Source organism: Bipolaris maydis, assembly GCF_028858645.1.
Source record: "Bipolaris maydis strain C4 unplaced genomic scaffold PSV08scaffold_16, whole genome shotgun sequence".
In the NCBI taxonomy this organism is placed as follows: domain Eukaryota; kingdom Fungi; phylum Ascomycota; class Dothideomycetes; order Pleosporales; family Pleosporaceae; genus Bipolaris; species Bipolaris maydis.
The window spans coordinates 519,704-545,768 of record NW_027093872.1 but is presented as its reverse complement, the minus strand read 5'-3'; the positions used below and the strand labels follow the sequence as shown (position 1 = coordinate 545,768).

Genomic DNA, 26,065 nt, shown 5'->3' with positions numbered 1-26,065 from the left:
ACTGTTACAGCCGAATACGCCACCAATCTGTCTTGGGGCCTCCAGGCAACATGATTGGTATCATCTAGTGGTGTTGAGAAAGTAGGTTTCAGACGCCTACCTCCGCAATGCCTTGTTGCTGCATGCACCTGCCTACTTTGCCAAGAAGTGCGCTGTCATATAAACTACCTCGTTCATGCCTGTTTCCTAATCGCTCCTCGATAAAAGCACCTTAGCTATTGTTCATTTCGAAATCCATATTGTGTCATGTGAAGCAACAGCACGCTATGATATCGAGCAGACCCACAGTCCTTGCAAGGCTACAGCTCAACGCTTATTGACTTAATACATCCACCTCAATCGCGCCATACCAGCTGTTCGCAGTATTCTCAGTCATGAAAAGCCCCTACACCACGGCGCCGCTTAGCCATGATACCTCAACGGCTCAGTTCAGACTCCTTGAATTGCATCCAAGCACGCAGTCCTCTCTGATTAAGTGCAGTCTTCGATCCTATTCATTCGACAAGAGCTATCCAGCTTACAAAGCACTGTCTTACACTTGGGGGTCAGTGTATGATACTCGTCAACTACGTCTCAATGGATATAACTTTCCGGTTTCCCGCAATCTGTGGATATTCCTAGAGCAGATGTGTCTACAGAAGCAATTCGGATTCTATTGGATTGATGCTATTTGTATCGACCAAAACAATACACTAGAAAAGAATCATCAAGTTCAAATGATGCGACGGATCTATAGCACTGCCGAGAAAGTGACGATCTGGCTCGGTGAAGCCAGTCGAGACCAGACAAGCGACATGGCTATGGACATAGTGACTAGCACACATGCAATGGCTCTAAACACGACAGTCGGCATGCATAGGTACAAATGGCCATTGGTCTGGGACGAGATAACAACGTGCGCTGTGTATCAACTTCTTTCTAGGGACTACTGGACGAGAATCTGGATCGTACAAGAAACTATGGTTGCCAAAGACATTTCAGTGTACTGCGGGTCGAAGAGTTTTGAATGGCAAGCCTTAAGAAGTGTTACAGACTATGTAACCTTTTCACTTCCGAAGTACTTGGAAGACAAAATCAATGTTGGTGGCACACCAGCCTTCATTCTGATGGCTACACGGAACTTAACCCACCTGAGTAAAGAACAAAAAAGTCTCTCTGAACTGCTCTGTTACTACAGAGTCTGGAAAGCGTCAAATATTCTCGACAAGGTGTACGCATTATGTGGAATCGCAAGCGATGGTGACAACATTACTATCGATTATGATATCTCACCAGAGGAACTGGTAGCTCATCTCCTCAATCAAGTTCCTGAAAGTTCCTCAGAACATGAGCGGAGAGATTTAGAATATTGGGCAAGGAAAGCTTTGGAACTTGATCAAAAAGGTGTACGCTTCGCAGCAAAAGCTATAGTTTCAACCATTTTTATATTTCTCGTATACAGCGTAGTGGACTATCTCCTCCGATATAAATAGCAAGCTTTTCCTTAATTTACCAGAATGAAATTTTAGAAAGATGCTTCGCAACTAGACGAAAATTTCGAACAGAAAGTTTATACTCAAGTCTTAGGCCTTCTATTCTCAACATACACCGCTAGAAATACTTTCCCATTTACATTTTCTTACACCAAAAACCCAGACTACAGCTCAGGGCGTACACCCCTTAGACGGCGCATACCCAACCTCTTTCCGATACGGATACCTGTCCGTACAATGCACCAACCGCCCCTTTACCCAAACCGCAACCGTATTCCTATCATCCCCACTATACACCCACTTCTCCACCCTATCCTGCCAACTCTCCCACCCAAACACATCCACTGGCCCCTCCTCAAACGCACCCGTCTCGCTCCCAAACTCGCCCACAGCCCCCAGATTAATCATCTGCGCATCCCACTCCTTCCCGACTTCAAACCCGCCAACTATATCCTGCAACCCTACCACTGCAGCACCGCCGCGCGTAGCGAGATACAAGGCTTCCTCCGTAGATAGCTTAACGGCATCCGAATCCGTCTGGATGCACAGGTGTCGCGATACCCAAATCGCCTGCCTCACATTTTCTAGGATGGAAGGCGAAAATCCGCCGGATATGTCTGTGCCCAGGCCAATCGTATGGCCCTCATCTAGCAACGAGCGGATGGGCGCACAGCCGGATGTAATAGCTGTATTCGACGCAGGACAATGGCTAATCTTACTTTTCCGGGCGAGGATCAAGCGGCGTTCCTCGGGGGTAAGATGGACGCAATGTGCTAGGATTGTTTTATCGGTGAGGAGACCGTGGGAGTCGTAGACATCCGCATAACTCTTTGAATCAGGAAATAAGCTCTTGACGAGGTCGATTTCGCCCTTGTTTTCGGAAATGTGGGTTTGGATGTGGGCGTCTGTTTCTTGGGCTAGGCGGCCTATGGCGCTGAGACAGTCGGGGGTGCAGGAGGGGGCGAAGCGCGGGGTTATGATTGGCTTTACGATGGTGCCTTTTGGGTCGATGGAGCGGATGTAGTCGATGCTGGATTTGGAGTCTAGGTAGCTTTGTTCTGCGCTGGAGTCGCGGTAGTATTCTGGGCTTAGGTCGCTGTTCATGCAAACGCGGCCTATGAGGGCGCGCTGGCCGCGCTCCAGACATATGTCGGCGAGGGTGTTGGTGGCAGGGACGTGGATGGTGGCGTAGTATGCAGCTGTGGTTGTGCCATGCGAGAGTGTTCTTGAGACGAAGTTTGTGTACACGCGGTATGCACGTTTGACATCAGAGAAGGAGGACTCAGTAGGGAATGTGTACTTTTGCAACCAATCCAGGAGTGTGGTCTTGCCGAAAAGTCCGGTATTCGGGTGCTGGGGCGCGTGGACATGAGTATCGATGAAGCCTGGGAAGAAGAATCCGTTGCTGGTTTCGCTGATCGAGACGACCTTGGCGTCTGTCCAGGCAGTGTCCAGACAAGAGAGAAGGGAGGCCAAAGACTCCACGTTGCGATTCACGAAGCGGATGATGCCGTGGGAGTCCACACCGATGGCGCCATTGGGCTCGATTTCTAGCGTGCTGAGGGATATGCTGTGGACGAAAGGACCAAAGTAGATTGTGTGTGGTATGGGTGTTGATGCTGCCATTTTTTCTTGAAAATTCCCAGTACAACTCTTGTTCCTCTTGCTGCTTTTATGTAAACCCCAGAAACTCTATTTGGAATTGAGATAAATACACCGCTCTTGCCACTGAAGTCGACAGAGTTTCGGACCAAGATACCGGCAAATCCGCGGGCTAAGTGTTCTAATCGTTCTGCTTGCTCACCGAGAAAGAGAAAAAAAAGTCTAATTGTGATACAAGTGTAGAGAAAGGGTCATGGAGTGTACTTTATATACACTCAAATCTCAGCAATGGAAGTGTACAGAATTGAAGAGGAGCAACCGGCGTCCTTTATCAGTTCCTGAGAAGGGATGACGGGTTATAAGCGGTTTAGCGGGGGGTCGCTAATGTTTACCACGTGGAGCCGAACCGGGGCGTCACTAGGTACTTCTGGGGTCATCGGCGTCCTCCGATCAGCAATTCACCACCACCATTACATTCAGGAAAAGTAAATCGTGAAAGGGGCTTAGTGCTCAGCTCTCGCTTCCTCATACATGGTCAATCACAACCCCGCAATATGACAGGGTGAAACGATGGATGGGAGCCACACAAAAAGGAAGTTTACATGTTTCTTGGACTAAACACTTCCGCAATGCGCCGGTAGCCTATCGCTGCGGCCATCACCTATGGGCTTTCCAATAGTCCTTCCACATCTGCACACACACATCCATAAATTTCTTTTTGTTTTGGCCAGGTAGAAGCAACGCCAGGATATTCCCCATTTACACCACGCCTGAAAACTCCATGGTAGCTTTCTCTGCGAAAGCGGAACACAGCCTGCCCATATTTGCCTGCCAAGGAAGAGCCGCTATCCAGAACAGGATGCACGTGGTTATGATTATAGGCTGTAGTCATGAATGGCTTGTGGGCCTTGATCATTGTAGTCTGGGCGCGTCATGTAGCCCTTACTTTGACCTTGGTCGACTACAAAAATGACTTTGGCCGCGACCTGAGCGCCCAAGAAGGTTGACTCGTCGAAGCCAACCTCTTTGAATTCAGGGAAGTACTCCGGGGGCTTGACAAACTTAACAGACGTGGGCGTTTGGCCATGTGAAGAGTGCAAGTTGTGTGACATGCCGGGCATGCCTCCATGGGGCATCATGTGTTGTGTCTGAGCCGTGGTAGCTGCTAATAGAAGTGGGTTAACTTGAGAGTTACCATGTGGGCCAAGTTGGGGTTGTGGCGTGTTGGTTCCAGTACCCGCAGGTGTTGAGACATTGGATGGGATCTCAGATGTGAAGATGGTGGCAGATGAGGGCGACACCAGATACTTGGCCTGGATAGTCTGTATGAGAGATTCTCTAAAACCTGAGTTCGTGTTAGTAGGCTACAGAATAGGTTTGTGTGTAGATAGTATAACTTACCTCGTAGTTTAGCCCCATTGCCGCAGACAATCAGCTGATCCCAAAGATCGCTACGTTTGCCAACCTCGTCAATGGATGAGATTACCCTGTATACAGCATCTGCAATCTTTTCCAGTGTACCGTTTCCATCTGCCATGAATCGCTCATTGCCAACTTCTATTTCACGTCTTATTGATTCTGTCTTCTTGTTTATGTTGTTGGCTTCGTTGGTGCCGTTTGCTTCGGTCGTATCAGCAGGCTCGCCCTCCTCCTCGTTTTCATTTGGTTTCCTGCTGGGACCTTCATCCAACGCCCCCTTCGCATCAGCCATCTCTTGGTTGTTCAGATTCATGTTCTTCAGGGTATCCAGGAGCGCATGATCCTCATACAGGAATGTAGCTTTTTCGAGCTTGGAGTTGGGTAGCTTTACAGGCTTGTTTGCTTGGGGGGCTGGAGCGCCCTTCTTTTTAGCATTGGCCTTTTCTTGCTTCTCCTTCTCTTTCTTGGCAAGGTACTCTGACATCTTGCCACCAGCCACAATGCTTGCGACGTCTAGAACTCCCTCATCCTCACCAGTTCCTTCTTCCCCAACCTCAGTATCTATGCCAGGACCCCGTGGCACGTTTCCGATTGCAGCTGCAGCTGCAGCGCCGGATCCCGGTGCTCCTGTGGAAGCTGCTGCCGCAGGGTTGCTCACACCGTCAGCGACAGGCGCATCTTTTGATCCTGGCAGTGGGACTCCTGGAGGAAGAAGCTCGCATATCGGCGACCTCTTGAGCTGTTCGCACATGTCGCGGTTGAAGCCTTTGGGCCTCAGCTTGGCGAGAAGGCCTTCAGTAAAGGCTTCACCTCCACATCCTGGTAGTGAGATGACTCTACCCTGTGTATGCGGGATGAACTCGCTGACAGCAGTCACGTCTGCCTTGTCTTTGCCGACATCGATGACAGTCGCTGTGTGCACACCATATGCCCAGGCTGTCGCCAGTGCTGCATCCATCAAGCCGAAAGCGGGGACCTTGAATTTCTCAAAGAAGAACTGTGTGAGTTTCTCGTGCTCTCGCGGTGTCCATGCTGGCTGGGCAATGAGGAGGATCGGAGTGTGAAAGGGCGGGTTTAGTGAGTTGTAGACGTGGGTGATGAGAGCGAAGAAGCATGGCCAGTCAACAATCCTTCCCTGCTGAATGGGCCATATGGCGCCTTCCTCTGAGACACGGTCCTCATCCCATATGACCTCCTCTTCACCCTCAGCGGGTTTGCTATCTTCTTGTGGCCCGTCCTTGGCTTCGCCGTTCTCTGCCGCTGGGCGATCCTGCCGTCTCCGGATCTTATATGGTTCAAACTCGCCCTCTTTCTCAGCGGGGAACATGCGCGACCTCAGGCGGAGGCGCGCAGGGGTGAAGGACTCGGGCAGGCCCAGCTGCGCGACAGTCGTCTCGGAGCCGGGCGAAATAATCTGCAGGGCGTTAGCGCATGCGGCGAGTGATCAGCAGCGCATATGAGACTGACGATGATCTGGTCATCCTTGAAGGGCGGCATGGCGGCGCAATTGGTGAGGTATACAACACATACACAAAGCTCCGGCGCGTGCGAGAGCTGCCAGCCCAGCCGACCGCGATGGACTTCGCGACGGCGGCGCTAGCCGGCGCACGGGCGCGGGTAGTCTGACTTCACAACCAAGTTGGCACCCACCCCACATGATGCCCACCCTTCTTGTCCCAATCTCTCAATTGCGTTCCCGAATGTTCCAACGTGCCCTATCAGCATTTCGCCATGCAGCTCCAGTCTCCACGGGATCATATTAGCACCGCCCCAGACCTCTGTTCGTGATATCTCCCCATCCAGGACACATCCATAAATACATCCCCGTCGCCCACCATGTCCTCCATGGCAGCCTCGGCAACTGCCGCCTCTCAATCACTCGCAGAAGTCTCCAAAGCAGCTGTCTCCAGTGCAGCAAAGGTTCTCTCTACGCCGGTCATGGGTGTCAAGGTCGCCGATTCACCTTCTGCGTCCAGCTTTGGCCTGCTTGGTCGTGTCATTCTCTCTATCTTCAGCGTGTTGCCCTCCGTTCTGTACTGGACCAGTTACACCTTGCCGGCATGGCTCTTCACGCTCTTCTCCATGAGCTTGACTTTCACCATGAACTTCACCACGTTGTATGTCACCCGGGGCTGTCCATGGTTTTTGCTGAATAAATTCTCAGGATGCTTGTTGTGGTTTTCGCCGTGTCCACCATCAGCTACTTCGTGAGGTACCGGTACATGACCATGTACGCAAGACTGCCCCCTGAACCCCAACGTGAGGAACCCCAGGTCGAAGTTTTTCCAGATAGTGCCGAAAGCGACTCGAAGAGGGGCTTGTCTAACTATCTTGATGAATTCCTGAGTGCTATCAAGGTCTTCGGCTATTTGGAGCGCCCAGTCTTTCATGAGCTCACGCGAACCATGCAGACTCGCCGATTGGTGGCTGGAGAGACCATTTTACTCGAGGAAGAGAAAGGCTTTTGTCTCGTGGTAGATGGTTTGGTCCAAATTTTTGTCAAGTCAAATCGTGCAGAATCTGATTCGGAAGACGAAATGGGAGGTGAATCGCCCGACGGCTCTGCACAAGAAGGCCACCGACAGGGCTATCAGCTTCTCACTGAAGTGAAAAATGGAGCGCCCATGTCCTCTATGTTTTCCATACTGTCCTTGTTTACAGAAGACGTTAAGCTGCGTCATGACCAAGACGATCTTGCAGATTTATGTGTACCAACATCCCCCCGTGGTCAAGCCGTACCGCCCTTGTCTCGAACCGGCAGCTTTAGCATGGATAATTCAAGACCACAAACACCTCGCGAAGTTCCAGAGTCCAAATTGCGGCATCGAAGAACATCAACTCTGAATAGTCCAACAGCAGGCGGCCGGCTCGAAAGCGTACCACCTCTGTCATTAGACATGGACGGATTCGGTGGTGAACGTCTCAAACACACCAAAACTCGAAAATCACCCTTGCGCCCTGCAAAGTCGAAATCTGCCCACCCGGACATTGTCGCACGTGCTGCCGTAGACACAACCATTGCCATCATACCCGCCACTGCATTTCGTCGATTGACGCGCATCTACCCCAAAGCAACAGCGCATATTGTACAAGTCATTCTTACCCGTCTACAAAGAGTTACACTTGCCACCAGTCATGAGTATCTGAGTTTGACGAACGAAGTGCTCCGTACAGAGAAGCTTATGAACAAGTACACAACGTACGATCTTCCGGGCTTCCTGCGAGACGCTCCGCTCGAGCGACTCAAGGAAAAATTTGCCAAAGAGACGGAGCGCATTGGTCCGGATGAAGGCATGAAGGGCATCGCACTGCACAATCCGGGCGCTGGTCGTCGAAACAGATCCAGTGTATCATTGAGACGAGGCACAGCTGCGCAAGCTCGCCTTGCCGCTGCACGGGGCGCAACACTCAACGCCGGCTTTGAAGTACTGCCTACAATCACCTCGCCTGACCAAGGGCCGCGCAATGATCGTATCAGCGCTGGCGATCTGTTGACCAACTCACAAGCGACCCGAGGGGCAGGCCGCAGTAGTCGGAACAGCTTCTCTCAGCCATTTCAACAAGAACGTCGCGATGCTCGGACACCACTCGATGCTGGATCTTTCAATCCCTTTGCTTCTCCCTCACTTCGCCCCAAGACACTTCATCGTCAAGAATCTATTGACGAGGCCACCGTTTTCAGAGAGTCCATACTTGGTTGCATGTTCAAGGCTATCGGACTCACTAATCCGGAAAACCCAATGCCCAGACCAACTGCATCAGTAGAACAGTCACCCCAACTCGTTTCATTCGACGCTAGCCGGCAGAAAGCCGTCTTTACGAATGCATTTGGCTTCATCGATCCTTACGCAGCTTCACGAGATGGCGATACCGAATCTGTAGCATCTGCGTCAGGCATGTCAAACGCAAGCGGTGTAGGATCGCACAACATTGTGGAAGAGATTGTAAATGACGTAGAGATTGTCTTCTTCCCCAAAGATTCTGTTCTTGTAGAGCAAGGCGAACGAAACCCCGGCTTGTACTATGTGATCGACGGATTCCTCGACGTGAGTGTACTCATGGAAGAAGAGAAATCTGAAACTAGCACGTTCGGAAATTTTTCGAACGTTCCTGGATACACTGAAGAAGACCTGTTTGGCCCTCCGCTCCGACCGGTTAGCTCAAATACTCCTTCACGCTCGAGTGGGGAAGGCACGAAGAAGAAGCGCACAAGGCGAAGTCTCTTCATGACAAAACCTGGTGGCCTAGCCGGATATCTTGGGGCAATATCATCCAATCGGTCTTTTGTTGACGTTACCGCCAAAACCGACGTCTATGTAGGCTTCCTGCCTCGTGCGGCCATTGAACGGATAGTGGAGCGCTATCCAGTGGTGCTGCTTACCATGGCTAAGCGCCTCACGACACTCCTACCACGTCTGGTTCAGCATATCGACTTTGCGCTTGAGTGGGTTCAGGTGAACGCTGGGCAAGTCATCTACAACCAGGGCGATGAGAGTGATGCGATATACATCGTATTGAACGGACGATTAAGAGCAATACGTGATGCTGAAAACAACGATGTCAAAGTTATTGGCGAATACGGTCAAGGTGACAGCGTGGGCGAGCTCGAAGTGCTTACCGAATCATCACGCCCTGGGTCGTTGCACGCCATTCGGGATACCGAACTTGCAAAGTTTCCAAAGACGCTTTTTAAAAGCCTTGCTTTGGAATATCCTGGAATTACCATCAAAATCTCGAAGATTATTGCATCTCGGATGAGAGCTTTGGTCGATGATCCACTCCACGAACAGAGTAAAGAGCGGAGTTCCAAGGCCACGCGGGCGAATGTGTCTTCGACGATCAACCTTCGTACCGTTACCATTCTTCCAGTCTCGGCTGGAGTTCCAGTGGTGGATTTTGGAAGCCGGCTTGTGAATGCATTGGCACAAATCGGCATACCTCAAGGCGTCGTTTCGCTCAATCAAGCGGCCATTCTAAACCACCTTGGAAGACATGCTTTCAGTCGAATGGGTAAACTCAAGCTTTCACAGTATCTTGCTGACTTGGAAGTAAAGTATGGCATGGTAATATATGTTGCTGACACGCCAGTCAAGTCGCCTTGGACGCAGACATGTATTAACCAAGCCGATTGTATTCTTCTTGTGGGTTTAGCAGAAGCTTCGCCAAACATTGGCGAATATGAGCGTTTCCTGTTGACGACGAAGACGACGGCACGAAAAGAGCTAGTACTCCTACATTCGGAAAGATATTGTGCTTCTGGTCTCACACGAAAGTGGTTACGAAACCGACCTTGGATCAACGGCAGCCATCACCACATCCAGATGTCATTCCGCGCAACATCGGAACCAGTTCATCATGCTGGCCGGCGGTTTGGAAACGCACTCAAGCAACGAGTGCAAGTCATCCAAGCCGAGATCCAAAAATACACGTCAAGGAAAGTTCGTCAAACCCCTCTCTACTCTGCAGATACACCATTCAAAGGCGACTTCCATCGGCTCGCTCGCCGACTATGTGGTCGGTCAGTCGGGCTTGTGCTGGGGGGTGGTGGAGCTCGTGGTATTGCGCATATTGGCATTATCCGCGCACTGGAAGAGGCAGGAATCCCGATTGATATTGTAGGAGGGACATCTATTGGCAGTTTTATCGGTGCTCTATACGCATGGGATGCAGATGTGGTTCCTATGTTTGGCAGGGCGAAGAAGTTCTCGGGTCGCATGGGCAGCATGTGGAGATTTGCACTTGATCTCACATATCCCTCGTGAGTGGTTGCAGAAGGTGGTCTGGGTGTGCTTAGTGCTAACTGTAAGCAGTGTTTCGTACACTACTGGCCACGAGTTCAACCGTGGCATCTTCAAGACTTTCGGCAACTCGCAGATTGAAGACTTCTGGCTTGAGTTCTACTGTAATACGACCAACATCAGCAAGTCGAGGTCGGAGATTCACACGTCAGGCTATGTATGGCGCTATGTCCGTGCGTCCATGTCACTTGCGGGTCTACTGCCGCCACTATGCGACGACGGCAGCATGCTTCTAGATGGAGGCTACGTCGACAACTTGACTGTAGCGCACATGAAGAGTTTAGGTGCAGACATCATCTTTGCGGTCGATGTCGGCAGCCTTGACGACAACGCGCCACAAGCGTTCGGCGATTCACTCAGTGGCTTCTGGGCAACATTCAATCGGTGGAACCCATTCTCAAGCTTCCCAAATCCGCCGACACTATCAGAAATACAATCCCGACTGGCATATGTGTCTAGCATTGATGCGTTGGAGCGAGCGAAGAATACGCCGGGATGCAGGTACATGCGGCCACCAATCGATCCGTACGGTACACTAGACTTTGCGAAATTCGACGAGATATACGAAGTCGGGTACAAATATGGTGCGTTATCGGAGTCGGGCCGGGCACAAAATTTTTCACAGCTAACAGAGGACACACAGGCAAAGAGTACTTAGCGCAGCTGCGTGAGCAAGGCGTGCTTCCAGTGACTGAGGAGACGGAGAAAGAAAAGAATCTCCGTCGGACAATGGCGCCGCGACGGGCGAGCATCTAGCGGGCTTGCGCAATGGCCGGGGCTGCGGAGTAAAACGGGCTGCGAGCTAATAGACAGGTATGAAGTAATGGATTGCCCAGGTAAGCGGCTTAGATTTGCCCAAAAAGTGCTAGGAATGCGTGTGGATGCAAGGACGGTCATCTTGGGGTTTAGTGGGCCCCCGCCCGCCGCTGTCGACCAGCCACATGCTTGCCCTTATCGGCTGGGCTGCCCATTCTTACTGGGCGGATAGTGACGGGTTACCTGCTGCGTAGATAGATAGTCACCCATGGTCGCAACCAAAATAAAATCCAAAGAAAAAAAGTCTCGACGCAGCGCAATCCCTTTGTGTTTCTTCTCCTCTCTGCAGCAGCAGCAGCCGCAGCAGCAGCAGCCGCCTCACCTAGTCGGCTGTGGGAAGTACAGGACAATTGCGTCCTCTATCAGCATCACCTTTCGGGGAGCACCACTCGGGGAACACCACTACCCCTCGTAGCGTTAACACTACCACACAGCAAAGATGAGGACTGCATGCCTCAGGGCTGCTAGCACTGCTAGCCGCCTCACACGCTCGTCATGCGTTGCCCAGCTGTCTCGCCCACAGCTCGCAGGCAGCTCATCGCGTGTAGTCGCATATCAAACTCACCAGGCGCTTCAAAAGCGAGCATTCCAGCAGAATGCTACAACCTCACAACAGGCGGCTGCCTTGGCCGTCGATGCTGCTGACGATGTATTCGACACTCCACCCCAGCAAACAGCCTACGCGACGCCGCTCGAGGCACTCGATACCTTTCCCCGCCGACACATTGGCCCCTCTGCAGAGACGGCCGAAGCCATGCTCAAAGCCCTCGACCCACCAGCGGCCAGCCTGGACGAGTTTGTCAAGCAAGTCATCCCCGCTGACATTCTCTCAGGCCGCGAGTTGAAGATTGGAAAACTTGCCCAACACCACGACAGCGAATGGCAGAACAATGGAGTGCCCGAGTCCGTTTTCCTCAACAATGCAAAGAAGATTTTGGACCAGAACAAGCCTGGCAAGAGTCTGATTGGGCAAGGATACTATGGAACAAAGGTGCCAGAAGTCATCAAGAGGAATGTACTCGAGAACCCTGCGTGGTACACAAGCTACACACCGTACCAGCCTGAAATCAGCCAGGGACGCTTGGAGTCGCTGCTGAACTTCCAGACCATGGTGACGGATCTGACAGGTCTCAGCATTGCCAACGCATCGGTGCTCGACGAGCCCACTGCCGCAGCTGAGGCCATGACCATGTCCATGGGCGTCATGCCGCTATCCAAGCAAAAGAGCAAGAATAAGACTTTCCTTGTCTCGGATAAGTGCCATCCACAGACGCTTGCTGTTCTGCATTCTCGTGCCGAGGGCTTTGGTATCAAAATCGAGGTCGCCGATTTGCTCAAGGACAACAGCAAGAGGGTCGAGGAGATTGGCCAAGATCTCGTCGGTGTGCTCGCTCAGTACCCAGACACAGATGGAGGTGTCAACGACTTCCGCGAACTCTCTGAGAAGGTACACAAGACTGGTGCTCTCTTCAGTGTAGCCACCGATCTTCTCGCTCTTACACTGCTCACTCCCCCTGGAGAGTTCGGTGCCGACATCGCTTTTGGAAACGCACAGCGCTTTGGTGTGCCTCTGGGCTTCGGTGGACCACATGCCGCTTTCTTTGCATGCGACGAGAAGTACAAGCGTAAGATTCCTGGTCGCTTGATCGGTCTTTCCAAGGACAGACTCGGCAACCAGGCGGCACGACTTGCGCTGCAGACTCGTGAACAGCACATTCGCCGCGAGAAGGCAACGAGCAATATTTGCACAGCACAGGCTCTTTTAGCCAACATGAGTGCCATGTACGGTGTTTACCACGGACCAAACGGTTTGACTGCCATTGCAAAGCAAGTCGTTGCCAAGGCCCGTCTCATTCAACAAGCTATCATAGACAACGGCTTCAAGACTGGTCAACGTGGAAAGATGGATAACGCCCCTGTCTTATTCGACACCTTCATCGTAGAGACTGGGGGTAACACAGATGGAATCATTGCTGAGCTCGAAAAGAAGGAACTCCTTGTCCGAAGGGTCGACGACAAACACATTGGTATCTCGGTCGATGAGACTACAACCGCTCAGACTATCACCAATCTACTCGGAGTATTCAGGAAGTTTGGGAAGGGCGACAAGACACACTTCAACGAGCCAGTTGATACCGAGCTTCCCGCACCTTTCAAGAGGACCAGCCCATTCATGACCCACCCCGTCTTCAACTCGCACCATTCCGAGACAGAGCTTCTCCGATATATCAATCACCTCTCTTCCAAGGATCTTTCACTCGTCCACTCGATGATCCCTCTCGGATCATGCACCATGAAGCTCAACTCCACCGCCGAGATGGCTCCCGTTTCGTTCGACACAGTCTCCAACCTACACCCATTCCTGCCACTGGAGCGCGCCAAGGGGTACACTGAGATGATCACACAGCTGGAAGATGATCTTGCTAACATTACCGGATTCCACTCTGTCTCTCTTCAGCCCAACTCTGGCGCTCAGGGCGAGTTCACTGGTCTTCGCGTCATCAGCAAGTACCTCGAGCAGCAGCCTGGCAAGAAGCGTGATATTTGCTTGATTCCCGTCTCTGCTCACGGTACCAACCCCGCAAGTGCTGCCATGTGCGGTATGCGCGTTGTGCCCATCAAGTGCGACCAAGCGACTGGCAATCTCGACATGGCAGATCTCAAGGCCAAGTGTGAGAAGCACAGTGATGAGCTTGGTGCTTTCATGGTCACCTACCCCAGTACCTTTGGTGTGTTCGAACCCAATGTTAAGGAGGCTTGCGATCTTATCCACCAACACGGTGGTCAAGTCTACATGGACGGTGCCAACATGAACGCCCAGATTGGTCTTTGCTCGCCCGGTGAGATCGGTGCCGATGTGTGCCATCTCAACCTCCACAAGACCTTCTGTATCCCCCACGGTGGTGGTGGTCCAGGTGTCGGCCCCATCGGTGTCAAAGAGCACCTCTCTCCCTTCCTCCCCGGCCACCTCCGCGGCGAGACGGGCGGCTCCCAAGCCATCCACCCCGTCAGCGGCGCGCCCTGGGGCAGTGCAAGCATCTTGCCCATCAGCTGGGCCTACATCAAAATGATGGGCGCCCTCGGCCTAACCCAAGCCACCAAAATCACCCTCCTAAACGCAAACTACATCCTCTCCCGCCTCAAGCCCCACTACCCCATCCTCTACACAAATTCCCAAGGCCGCTGCGCCCACGAATTCATCCTCGACGTCCGCGGCTTCAAGGAAACTGCCGGCGTAGAAGCAATCGACATCGCAAAGCGCCTCCAAGACTACGGCTTCCATGCACCCACCATGTCCTGGCCCGTCGCCAATACCCTCATGATTGAGCCTACCGAGTCGGAAAGTAAAGCCGAGCTTGATCGCTTCTGTGATGCGCTTATTTCTATTCGCCAGGAGATTAGGGATGTAGAAGAGGGAAAACAGCCCAGAGAGGGCAATGTGCTCAAGATGAGCCCGCATACACAGCAGGATCTTATTCAGGAGCAGTGGGAGCGCAGTTATTCGAGGGAGAAGGCGGCGTATCCATTGGGTTATCTCAGGGACAAGAAGTTTTGGCCTTCGGTGGCGAGGTTGGATGATGGTATGTTCTTCCTTTTTTTGTCCCTTTTCGAGATTCTTTTTTTGGGATGTTTTTGGAGAGGGACAGTCTGGCTAACGATGATACAGCATACGGTGACACAAATCTCTTCTGTACTTGTGCCCCGGTTCAGGGCGAGGACAGCGATATCACAGGTGCTGCCGCGCCGAATCCAACTTAACCACGCTTCTTTACCTAAAAGACGGTGGTTCCTTTCTTTTCGACGACGACAACGACGACGAATGAACGAGTTTTCTTTCTGGTGGGGGGGTCATTGGCATAAAAATATGCTGCTATATGGACGTTTCATCTCGTCTTTCTGCCCCCCCCCCTTTTTCGCTTCTTTCAACCTTTTGTTTCTTTCTTCGATTTACAGTACTTCAACAATACACCTACCAAAGCATTATGGTGTCTCGGCGTTCTATCCTTTTTTGGTTGTTTTACCCTTTTGTCAAGTTAGACCCATATCCTGTGGCTTTTCAACATGGCACTGGCTTTGGGTGGTGGAGAAGGGTGGGTGAGTTGGAGTAATGTGACAAGTGGGGTTGCAGATGTGTTTCTATTTTTAATTGTTCTCAGGGGTTTTGATATGCATTTTAGGGCGTTTTGCTCTTTTTTCTTCTTTCGAGAAGGAGAAATATAGTGAAGGGGTTGGCTATATACTAGGTATGTATACTTGTGTCTTGAGAGAGAGATAGACACGGACCAAGATGAGATGGAGATGTAGATAGATTCAACAATGATATCAAACAGGATTTTCAACATTAAAAGTTTTGCAGTGCCTTTTGATCTGCAAGTTGGATTTTTTAGGGATGATAACTCGGAAGACAGAGTTATTCAACATGATTGAACATGAGAATTCGAGATAGAGTAGAGTTAAAAAAAAGATATGTAACAGGCAAAAAGGAAACGGGTAAGCCCTAATCAAACATGAATGATGGGAAAAAAAGGGGAGCCCATAACCCCATAACTCATATCCCCACACAAACATCATAATCATACATCCCAACTCCCCAACCTTACTTGAAAAAAAAAACGCCACAAAAAGATGCATCAACCAACTCCCCCATCATCCCCAACCCTTAGTTATACTGTCGACTCTTCGCGGCCCACTCCTCCTCCTTCGCCTTCTTCGCCGCCTCCAGCTTCTTCAACTCCCTCGTCACACCGCCCGAAGCCCTCCACCAAAGATCGGTTCCACTGCGAATCAGTCTCTCAGCAGCACTGGTAGGCCCATCAACAGCAGGCCTGACATCGAGGTAAAACACCGGTTCACCCGTGGGTTCGGGCGCACCCTCGTAGTAATCAATCACGTAGCGGATTTCCTTGCAGCCCTTCTCATTGCAGCGCTCGACGAACCAGTCGTGGCGATCAAAGGGGGGGTTAGTGCCAAACTGCTCCGGCATCACGTACCCGAGCCACTGCAAAATCTGAGATTTCGGCGTCGGCTCCGTCGGGCGACCGGTGAAGCGCAGGAGTTTTGGGGGCGGGATATCTTTGTCGTCCCAGGTGGTGGTGTCAAAGGGATCGTCGGCGGTGCCGAGTAGGAAGTTTGCTACGTCCTCGCCTTTTTTGCAGATTTGGTAGCCTTCGGCTAGGCCACGCGAGAAGCGGCGTTCCCAGCCCATGATTTCGGCCCAGGCGCCTTCGTTGAGGAAGTTGTGCACGCCGACCATGCTTTCGACGGCCGTGATGTCTGTGTCGGTGTAGCCTTTGCGGAGCATGGCGTTGTACATTTGTTGCGGGGAGGGGTATTCCCAGAGGGAACCGTCGCCTTTGGGGATGGTGGAGGTTTCGCGCTCCAGAGGGAGGTTGTGGACTTGCTTGTCTGCACGCTCGTTGGAGAGGTCGGCGAACATGTTGTTGAGGGGGTTTAGGCGGGAGAGTAGGCCGGTCTTTGGCGGTTCGGATGGACCAGAAGAGGATTTCTCAGGTGGGACGTAGGGACAGGCGCTTTGAGATGGCTTCTCTGTAACGACGGGTGGTGCAGCTTTCTTGTGCATAGGGCATTCTGGCTGGAGGCATTGTCAGAGGTGCAGATGCAAATAGTGTTACTATACATACAGGAGGCTCCATGCTGCCTCGTGGCATTGGATGCGGTGCATTGCGCGCAGCAGGCGTAGAGGGTGCGATGTCTGCCCAAAACCAACCCATTTTGGATTTCTGTATGTAAAGAAGAAGAAAAGTGTTTTTGGGAAAAAGCAGGGAAGAACACACAGGGCTGAAGAAGATGCGACGGGTGGCGGAGATTGTCGGGAGAAACAAATTCGTGCAGGGTTCGCATCGTCATCGCTCCAAGTATGTCATCCGCGCTCTGATTGGCTGCCCGCCTCGACACATCCGTGTGAGTAGTACCACATTTGGATATGTTTGTATTTTATTGATCCTTTAAAAAATAGTACAGACACCTGAGTGTTTATTCTACAAGTTTTGCCGTCAAAAATTCACTGAGCCCTCCACATTCATCTTGCTTTACGATGCCGCCGCCTTTGCGAGTTGTCCGGTGCCCCGTGAGCTGAAAATGGCCATAATACCAAAGCTGCCATAGAAGAGAACCATAGGATATGCTACCAAGCCTCGCATTGATGTCATACGGCCTGTAATTTGAGTTAGCGCATGCTTTCTCTAGGCTTCAAAAGGCAAACTTACCAACAACGGTAAACATTGAACTTGAACTGTACGAGCACCATGTGATTGCCAGACTGGTAAGAAGATATCCAAACAACCCATCAAGTGGAACAATGATTCCGAAGATGGCGACCAACACGAGAGGGAGCAGGCAGTAACCCAGGACAGACGCCGATCGTGGAAATGTTAATGAGGACCCTAGGTGCGACCCGTGTGGGTGACCATGATCTCCGGGTGTCGTCTCAACCACGTTGACAGGAGGGGACATGAGAGAAAGGATCTGATGAAGCAGGATAGTGCCGACAAATGCCAATCCTGTATACTGTCAATTACCGCCTATACACGGGGCAAAAACACATACCGTATATGTAACCAAAATGGAGTTTGCCAGACAACTGATAGCAGTTAGTTCGTACTCTCCGTAAAACGACGTGTCCTGCATACCAATAAAGACGTGCCAAATATTAAGAAGAAAAGAATCGGGCCAGCTACGTCGCTATCATCCATAATGTGCTGATCGATGCGGCCGAAAGGGTTCAGGACGGCCAACGTCTGTACATCATTAGCCTAGCATCTCAATTAAGTATTGCCCACCACCCACCTTCATTTGTATATGCTTAAAGTTCACTCCCAGCTCTTCCACTGCATTTTGTCAGCTTGCGCGTATGCTCGGGTTCCCGAAGTTGCGTACGTAGTGGTGGTTCTCCTTCGTATCTGCATATTGTTAGCAATGTTTCATGTCGAAACGCTGTCTACATACCCCTCTGTGCCAAATGCAGCCAGCCAGCCTGTACGCAGGCCTGATGTACCCATTCCCATCTGCCCACTCACACCTGGAGCTGAAAACCCGGCGCCATACTGAGAAGGATATGCTTGGCTCGCTGGCGCGCCATAGTTTGCTTGGAAGGGTGTAGAGTGTCCAGATACTGGTTGATTCGAGAAGGACGAGGAGTAGAATTGAAGGTTTTGTGCATTGCCTGCACCGTACTGAGGATTCTGTCCATAGCCGTATTGGGCCATTTTGCGAAAAATCCGATCGAGGGCGCGGTGTTTGGAGGGAGGAAATGGGTCGAGGGGGGTCAATTGAATAGGAGGGTAATTAGGATGCCTGGCGGAGCTGTCGCGGAGCCTTGGTTCAAGTTATTACGTGGGGCAACAGCCGACGTCACTGTGGACTATTGAGCTAAAAGGACAGATCGCATCGAAAGCGGGATGGATAGAAGGGTAGGGTGTTTGTTTGCCAGGATGCTAAGAAAGCAGTGGTTGTGTTCGCAGTGTTGCGGCTCAGATGCGACAGCCACATGTCATCGTGTGCATCGGCGTTTTCTCGTCTTCATTCGCCGATTTGGCTTAGTCATAGCTCATGGTTACAACACGCCGAAAAAGGTACGTCTACACTAGTTCAGAAGCACGCTAAATCTCTTTTCAGGAATTTAAGAGAAATCACCATGTTGGAACAAGCAATCTCTTATGTAATTTTTTTATTCATTTGGTTCTCTTTTGGTGGAGATGGGTATTCGATATTGCTAACAAGAGGAGAGTCATTATTCATGTCCAGAATTCTCACATCAATCATAAACAGCACCTGGCTGCGGCCCTAGAGCAGGCGTAGGCTCGCTAGAAGTGTCACTCGGGCATTTTAATACATTTCTACAGTTCTTCGCGAAGTGTAGTTGCACCAGTCACACTAGGAATAGTCAGTACATAGATCGCTCTCGCCATGACTTGCACGCACCATAGTGTCAGAAGAAGCGTCGTTGTCTTCACGGCAATACTCATTTTTGCACTTCTTGCAGGTCCGAATAAAGAGCTCTTTGCAAGTGATGCACTGCCGGATATTAGTATGATAAAAGTGAAGGCACAGGGGTACATACAGTATGGCCACAGCCAAAACAATCACGCCTTACACCGATAACCTGCGAGTGTCCACGTTAGCCTATTTCTTGCCTAAAGATGAAGCACATACCTCGACGCACAAGTGACGATCTCCAGGTTGCAATTATCCAATAACCAGGCTCCACGGCTAGTCTAGAGAAGACTAGGTTCCGGAATCCGGCTACTTGGTAACGGCCTCAAGATAATCTCGCTCCCCGTGCGCCAAGGTAGGTGTCTTCACCCCCACATCTCGTTGTTGCCAGTGCCAACCATTGCTTCTAAAGGCAGGCACTCTTCCACGCAGAGGTCCATAATTACCTTGGTCTTTTGCTTTGGGAGCATGCGAGTGGTCCCGTCAGATTGGAGGTTCGCTACAATCTCAGTTTGCTGCAATTCCGTACGTTGGGCGGTAGCAGGAACAACGTAACAATCTTCATCCCACCACTTGTGACACCTCTCGCACCAACGACCTCTGAGGCAGTCTTCGCATCGTACTATGAGAGGCGGAGGGGTGGTTCCGTCAAGGGTGTGTGGTATCTGAGCAGCACGGACAGTGCTGCCATGCAGCGGAACGGGACTTAGTAGTGGATGATGAGCCGGGCTGGAGCTACCGAACACGGCTGGTCCTTCAGGGGAGGAATGGCATGTCTCGCATCCAGATGGTCCCAGGGCAACAGTGGCAATCGAAGGTCGGAGGAAGGATGCTGGGTGATGAGCTCCCGCAACTGCAGGGTCCCTAATGTATGCTTTGCTTGGGTCGTGTCGTGGACCTCTGCAAAGAACAGCATCAAAAGCAATGATACCGGCACACTCCTGAAGTATCTCTGCCCACTCCGGAGAGGGGCGCTTTGATATAATCTTTCCTGATGACTTGTACCATTTGTCTTCTGTGCGTGACAGTGCAACGTCCAGTGCTTGCTGTGATTTCTCGTTCCACTGAGCTCCAATCTGCGCTCCTTTTGACGACATGACCCCTCTGGATACGGGTGACGGTTGTCTTTTTGTCGGGGACGATACAGGACGCGGAGGAGGATCGCGAGATCCAAAGAGATAGATGCCCTTGACTCGAGGCGTGCCCTCGGGTCTTGACGGACGTACAGCATATCGCAGGTATTGTTGAAGCTTGCGCTCGTTCAAGTTCTTCACTTCACGGATAGAGAGTAGGCGTACATTAAATCTCTCTTCTGTGAGCAGGTCGTTGACAAGCTCTGCTGTTACGCTGAGCCCGTCTAGCACCAGAGTGTGGACATTCTGGAGGATGTGGATCTTTTCGAGTCTGTTGAAGATGTGTCGTAGGGGGCCGCTGTAGAAGTCGTCTTCAGTGAGGGCTTCGTCCATGCGTTGGGCACGGAAGTTGACGCCGCCGACATCCAGAGGGCCGTCAGAGGGTACAATGGCGGACTTTACGGTTGAGAGATCAAGGTAGCGGAAGGCCTCCGGGGATTGGATGATGGCATGGTGGAGGGACTTTGAGGTCCGGGACAGATTACGGAGAGCCGAGACGGGGAGATATGGGGCAGTTTGACGCAGAATTAGGGTATTAGAGAGAAGGTCCGCCAGGGAGGTAGGAAGGTCGTGGGTGAATGAAGCCGGGCCCATGGCGAAAGGTCAAGAGCGGGCAGAGAGAGAAGCTGGCCAGGCGGATTAGACGGGTACTCACCGAATCTTTATGACAGCGAAGAAGGTTGCCCAGACGGGGGGCACGTGCCCTTGGTCTGACGCTGCAGGAGAGTGCTTGGGATGAGCAAGAGGATCGACTAATGGACGTTGCAGAGGTTGGTTGGGGTTGGGCCGGACGTGGGGTGCGCGGCCCCTGTGGCGATCGCAGATACAAGACCCTGCCAAGCGGGGGACAGCCAGCAATTGGCAGATGTGTGCAAGATCAGGCGGCGATGAAGCATGCCTTGGAACACATTTTGCAGCCAAGGCCGTGTCCAAAGGCTTAGGTGTTTGACACCGGAAACATTAGCAGGCCGCTGCTGCGGCATCCCCAAGCGGGCGCCGTGACACTGCCAGACGGGCTATCTGCCCCGCCTTGGCCAGTTACGGCAATGAATCGCCATATCAAAACATGGAGGGACGTGGAGTCGTGACCGGCAATGTTGCATGGCCCCTCGCGGCTAATGCACGCCTAGAGAGTGGAAGGGCGAAGACAGATGGGCCCCAATGTACAGTTGAAACGAGTCCTTCCCCGCCATTCACCGGAACCTCCCACGCTGCACGCTGCACGCTGCACGCGTCTCCCGCGCGCGTCTCGGTCTTATCGATAAGCATCGCGGCTCGGAGTTACTCTGCTCTGCTAGTCCCGTCCTGTCCTACTAGCAGAGGTAAGCTATGACGCCACCCATCACCGAAGCTTCGAGCAGAGCCGCATATGTCAGCCGTCGGCGACTGACAGCACTACCAGACTTGCTGCCACCGCCTCATGTAGCCTGGTGCTAGCACACTCCTTGTTACGTGTTGTCACCGTCTCTTTTTTTTCCTTTGCGATACCCCCATCCGCCATGAACCCCGAGGCAGACGCCGCTGCAGCAGAGCTCAAATGGTCCGGCCAGTACAACCTCGCTAGTGCAACCCGAAATGCACTTCCTGGCGACAAAGTCCTCCTGCCGCCTTCAGCGCTAGAACAGCTGCTTGCTGCGGCACCCGTAGTCCATGTCGACGCGAACCAGCCCCACTTGACCGCTTTCGATCCCTTCAACCCATACACCTTCAACGCTGAGCGCTATGCGCGGGCGCAAGCGCAGGACCGATTTCAGCAACTACCCCACCCGCTTACCTTTCGCCTGGTAAACCCGGACAATGGCCGAGCCGTACACGCAGGCATTCGCGAGTTTTCGGCGGAAGAGGGCGAGATCGTGCTGAGCAGCTTCTTGAAAGAGGCCTTGGGCATCCAAGAGCGATCTGCAGAGCCCTCGAGAAACGGGAGCCCAGACGGTGACAAAGATGGAGACCATACCATGGAAAACGGAGTAGACAAGCCACTTGGCAGCGGCAGTAATAACGACGCCGCTATTAAAATTACCGTACATGCCAAGCAGCTACCCAAGGGCGCCTTTGTGAAGCTACGGCCTCTAGAAGCAGGCTACGACCCCGAGGACTGGAAGTCGCTACTCGAAGAACACCTACGATCGAACTATACAACGCTGACAAACGGCGAGATTCTGGTCGTGCATGGCGGTCGAGGAGTCGGCGGCAAGCGCGAGGAGTTCCGCTTCTTGATTGACGGCTTCAAGCCTGAGGGAGAGGGAATATGCGTCGTGGATACGGATTTGGAGGTCGATATTGAACCTTTGAACGAAGAGCAGGCACGCGAAACCTTGAAAAGGATAGCAGCTAAAAGGCACCGTGCGCCTGGCACCGAACAAGGCAGTTCAACCGGGGGCACTATCGATATATTTAATGCACAATCTGGACAGATACTTGAGGGCGAGTATGTTGACTTTGAACTAGCCTCCTGGGACCGATCTCAAGGACTGGAGATCTTCTTAGATGAGGTTGACGACGAAGACGAGATTGATCTCTTCGTTAGTCCGTTCTCTTCACGCCAGAGAGTTCGTCCTCGGGAAGAGGAGCACGTCTTTGCAGATCTGTCTAGTCAGTACCCCAAACGCATACGTTTACAACCTACGAACATCGAGCTTGAAGAAGCAGAAGCAATATGGATCTCAGTACACGCATATCCATCCGCATCACCCTCCACAACACCAAAGCCCTTCCGCCTGAGGGTCTCGATATTTGATCCAAGGACCGAAGCCGAAAGCAAGACTGGAGGAGACTCACCTGAAGTTGGAGAAGACGAAGTAATCTGCAAAAACTGCAAGCAAATCGTCCCCAAAGGATCCCTCTTCCTCCACGAAAACTTTTGCCTCCGGAATAACATCCTCTGCCCCCAAGGCTGCGGCCAAGTTTTCCAAAAGCGCTCCAAAGCATACGAAGCCCACTGGCACTGCCCCCACGACACCTTCACAGGCAACACGCCCCTTAGCCACCAAAAACATAGTGCATACTACCACAGCCCACAAACCTGCCCCTCCTGCTCCCTCTCCTTCCCCTCCCTTCCCACCCTCGCTCACCACAAAACAACCCTATGTCCCGCCAAACTCATTCTCTGCCGCTTCTGCCACCTGCAAGTCGCACAAGAAGGCGACCCAAACGAACAGTCCCCCGAACTCGTCCTCTCAGGCCTGACCGCCCACGAACTCGCCGACGGAGGCCGCACGACAGAATGCCACTTGTGCGGCAAAATCACCCGCTTCAGAGATATGGACACGCATCTCCGCCACCACGATCTGGAGCGCCTATCCCGCCCCCCACCGCGCCTCTGCCGCAACGTCAACTGCGGCCGAACGCAGGACGGAGCAGCGAAAAACGGCGATACGCGCGCCGGCACGCGCAAAGGACAGGGTCCAGGTAACGACATCGGACTCTGCAGCACGTGCTTTGGCCCCCTATACGTCTCCCTGCACGACCCAGAAGGCAAAGCCCTACGCCGCCGCATCGAGCGCCGCTACCTCAGCCAGCTCCTCACCGGCTGCGCCAAGGACTGGTGCCGAAACGAGTACTGTCGCTCTGGACGCAAGAATCTCGGGCAACCCGATCAGTCTGTCCCCACAAAGGATGCTATCCCCCTCGTTAAACCTTTTCTGCAGGGCATGGATGGCAAAGGGTATCACACCCCACTCCACTTTTGCGTCGATGAGCGCGCCCAGAAATGTAGGACCCTGGCGGAGATGATGGCCGCCGAGAGGGGCATCGAGGGCAAGGGCGGGTATGCCCTCGAGTGGTGTGTTGCCGCGCTCGAGGCTGAGGCTGGCGATTTGGACAGGGCGAGGAGTTGGCTCAAGGCATGGGCGCCGCAGAGGGCAGAGGCGGGGCAGTGAAAGGAAATCTTGTGTGAATTTTTTTTTCTTTTTCTTTTTGAACACGTTAAAGAGGATGGGCTTCTTTTAAGACGTATGATGATGATGGTGACGGGGCATGTAGCATAGAATATCGATAAGATACCCTGTACTAATCAATGAGGAATACTGTGGAAACAAAGAGAGTTTAACTTGTCTTTCACTCGTCATTGTCATTTAACCAAGTTGGATTTGCTTCTTTACCAACTTCAATCGTACCTCATTCACAAGGCTAGTCCTTGAATGGCTTCAAATATCACCATTTCCCTTCAAACTCCAGTATAGGTTCCCTGTACGTTTGTGCCCCGATGCCAAATCATTTATGCTTTTGTTTTTTTCTGTCCTCCATCGCCATGCTCACCCCCTCGCCTCCGTCCACGTCAGTGCGGGTATATGTATTTGCTGAAGCGTGCACCGAATGGCTCCGTCGTCTATTGCTTGGACTCTGCCTCCTTGGAGAGGCGGTCATGCTCGTCAATGTCGCTACAAAACAAACGTCAGTGGCGTGTACATGCCAAATGTACAGAATGCGGGATATAAACGTACGTAGCTTCCCAAGGGTAGTTGATCCAGACATCGCCCACGGTCCTGGCGGCGATGTAGCGACCCTGGAGAATCTCCTGGGGCAGTTGACCCTTCTTTGCCTTGTCCTTGTTGTGCAGAACAAAGATGGAGAATTTGGTCTTCTCGCCCTCGCGTCCCAGCTTCTTGACGGCTGCCTCGACGTCCTTTTCCAGCTCCCTGACGGCGTACTCGAGCGTTGTGCGCGTGTCGTCTACCTCATCGACAATGAGGACGTTCTTGCCAATCAGGTTGGCCATCTCGAGCGAGGACAGGTCGAGCCATTGTGTGCGTGTTACTTTTGTGCCGGGGGTTTCGACTTCCGAGTCGGGGCCTGAGCCAAGCTGCTCGTAGAGGGAGAGACCGATAGCTTGGATGGGAATGTTGGGGCTACCAGGCTTCTTGAGGAAAGATCTGGGGCGAGCATGTCAGGTTCATGTGCTGTGAGGTTCAAACAGACTGTGAGCGCATACCGCAGAATGCGCGCGGGGACATAGCCTCCGCCGCCAATAGCGATCATGAGGTTGGGCTGGAACTCATTGAGGATCTTGTCAGCTGCCTCTTGGCAGAGCTTGTGAACCTGTGGAGAGTGCATGTCAGTGTCTGGCTGGAGCCTGGAACCTAAGAGTGTTGCACTCCGACTCAGTACCACAACGACATGGCTGGAGACGTTGATCAAGGTCTTGCTGTGCGCATACTGCGCTCGTTAAGAGTACAAAGACCGTGCGACTCTCGGAAGTAAATACTCGTGAAGTATTCTTGCCTGCCCGCAAGTATACAAGGGGAGCGCATGAGCGTGGGCATGCGCGGGGTGCCTGGTTACACATGAACGGCCACTTACCTGGTTGTACGTGACGTAAACCTTCTCAACCATTGTCGCGGATTGTTCAAATTGCCTTTAGTCTTGTAACTGGATACGAAAATGTCAAGAGAAAGGCGTAGACAAGCGGCGGAAACTGTTCTCGAGAAAATAAAGGAAAAAAAAGTCTGTAGCCGCGGTAGCAGTCAAAATAGTTACCTACTTAGGTAGGCAAGGTTAGAGCGGCGAAGGCCGAAATTCAATGGGTGGGGTTTCCCTGTGCCCCGCGCTATGCTAGAAGCCAATCAGGTGACGACAAGGTGTTTGATGCAGACAATTGCTTGTATGATTACTTAACCATCCAAACAAAAACTCCGAGACACTGTCAAGAGTAGACAACAACACTAGTAGTAGCGTGACAGGTCTAAAATTCGCCCCCGCTGCATCTGCTGGGCGATCTTGGTAACAGTCTAATTCTAGTTTTTTATGGTGGCGAGGTAGTGCCAGTAGTCGCTAACAGAAATGGTAACGTGACCACTACAAGACTTGCCCATCACGACGAGGATATCCGCAAAGCTATGCGGGTGAGCATGTCATATATAAGAATGACTCACCA

The 26,065-nt window shown here is 52.1% G+C and overlaps 8 protein-coding genes across 8 annotated transcripts; 4 read left to right on the top strand and 4 right to left on the bottom strand.

Annotated features, from left to right (window-relative positions):
• The first annotated feature begins 192 nt into the window (after positions 1-192).
• Positions 193-1,507, top strand: PSV08DRAFT_366096 (heterokaryon incompatibility protein-domain-containing protein). The gene has a single exon (XM_014223553.1). The coding sequence runs from the start codon at positions 375-377 to the stop codon at positions 1,470-1,472; it is 1,098 nt and encodes a 365-aa protein (XP_014079028.2). The 5' UTR covers positions 193-374; the 3' UTR covers positions 1,473-1,507.
• A 32-nt stretch (positions 1,508-1,539) lies between these two features.
• On the bottom strand, positions 1,540-3,372 carry PSV08DRAFT_412608 (uncharacterized protein). The gene has a single exon (XM_014223552.2). The coding sequence runs from the start codon at positions 3,096-3,098 to the stop codon at positions 1,644-1,646; it is 1,455 nt and encodes a 484-aa protein (XP_014079027.1). The 5' UTR covers positions 3,099-3,372; the 3' UTR covers positions 1,540-1,643.
• A 288-nt stretch (positions 3,373-3,660) lies between these two features.
• Positions 3,661-5,990, bottom strand: PSV08DRAFT_210612 (uncharacterized protein; the record flags this gene model as incomplete). Its single annotated transcript, XM_014223551.1, has 3 exons — positions 3,661-4,419; positions 4,476-5,907; positions 5,961-5,990. The coding sequence occupies 3 exons, from the start codon at positions 5,988-5,990 to the stop codon at positions 3,950-3,952; spliced, it is 1,932 nt and encodes a 643-aa protein (XP_014079026.1). The 3' UTR covers positions 3,661-3,949.
• Positions 5,991-6,329: 339 nt separating this feature from the next.
• Positions 6,330-11,326, top strand: PSV08DRAFT_381887 (uncharacterized protein; the record flags this gene model as incomplete). Its single annotated transcript, XM_014223550.2, has 4 exons — positions 6,330-6,610; positions 6,658-10,251; positions 10,304-10,875; positions 10,935-11,326. 4 exons carry the CDS (start codon positions 6,330-6,332, stop codon positions 11,045-11,047), a joined length of 4,560 nt encoding a protein of 1,519 aa, XP_014079025.2. The 3' UTR covers positions 11,048-11,326.
• A 220-nt stretch (positions 11,327-11,546) lies between these two features.
• Positions 11,547-14,972, top strand: PSV08DRAFT_381885 (glycine cleavage system P-protein-domain-containing protein; the record flags this gene model as incomplete). Its single annotated transcript, XM_014223549.2, has 2 exons — positions 11,547-14,688; positions 14,775-14,972. The coding sequence occupies 2 exons, from the start codon at positions 11,547-11,549 to the stop codon at positions 14,864-14,866; spliced, it is 3,234 nt and encodes a 1,077-aa protein (XP_014079024.1). The 3' UTR covers positions 14,867-14,972.
• Positions 14,973-15,404: 432 nt separating this feature from the next.
• On the bottom strand, positions 15,405-20,930 carry PSV08DRAFT_412605 (cytochrome c1 heme lyase). The gene is made up of 10 exons (XM_014223547.2): positions 19,507-20,930; positions 18,074-18,309; positions 18,005-18,027; positions 17,915-17,955; positions 17,758-17,865; positions 17,675-17,708; positions 17,335-17,628; positions 17,220-17,282; positions 16,750-16,820; positions 15,405-16,700 (listed from the first exon to the last, which is right to left on the bottom strand). Exons 1-10 carry the CDS (start codon positions 20,785-20,787, stop codon positions 15,768-15,770), a joined length of 3,084 nt encoding a protein of 1,027 aa, XP_014079022.2. The 5' UTR covers positions 20,788-20,930; the 3' UTR covers positions 15,405-15,767.
• A 762-nt stretch (positions 20,931-21,692) lies between these two features.
• On the top strand, positions 21,693-24,241 carry PSV08DRAFT_366089 (uncharacterized protein; the record flags this gene model as incomplete). The annotated part of the gene is made up of 1 exon (XM_014223545.2): positions 21,693-24,241. One exon carries the CDS (start codon positions 21,693-21,695, stop codon positions 24,069-24,071), a length of 2,379 nt encoding a protein of 792 aa, XP_014079020.1. The 3' UTR covers positions 24,072-24,241.
• PSV08DRAFT_335611 (phosphoribosyltransferase-like protein) lies at positions 24,234-25,635 on the bottom strand. Its single transcript, XM_014223544.1, has 4 exons — positions 25,492-25,635; positions 25,124-25,230; positions 24,636-25,064; positions 24,234-24,572 (listed from the first exon to the last, which is right to left on the bottom strand). The coding sequence occupies exons 1-4, from the start codon at positions 25,522-25,524 to the stop codon at positions 24,521-24,523; spliced, it is 621 nt and encodes a 206-aa protein (XP_014079019.1). The 5' UTR covers positions 25,525-25,635; the 3' UTR covers positions 24,234-24,520.
• Positions 25,636-26,065: the final 430 nt, after the last annotated feature.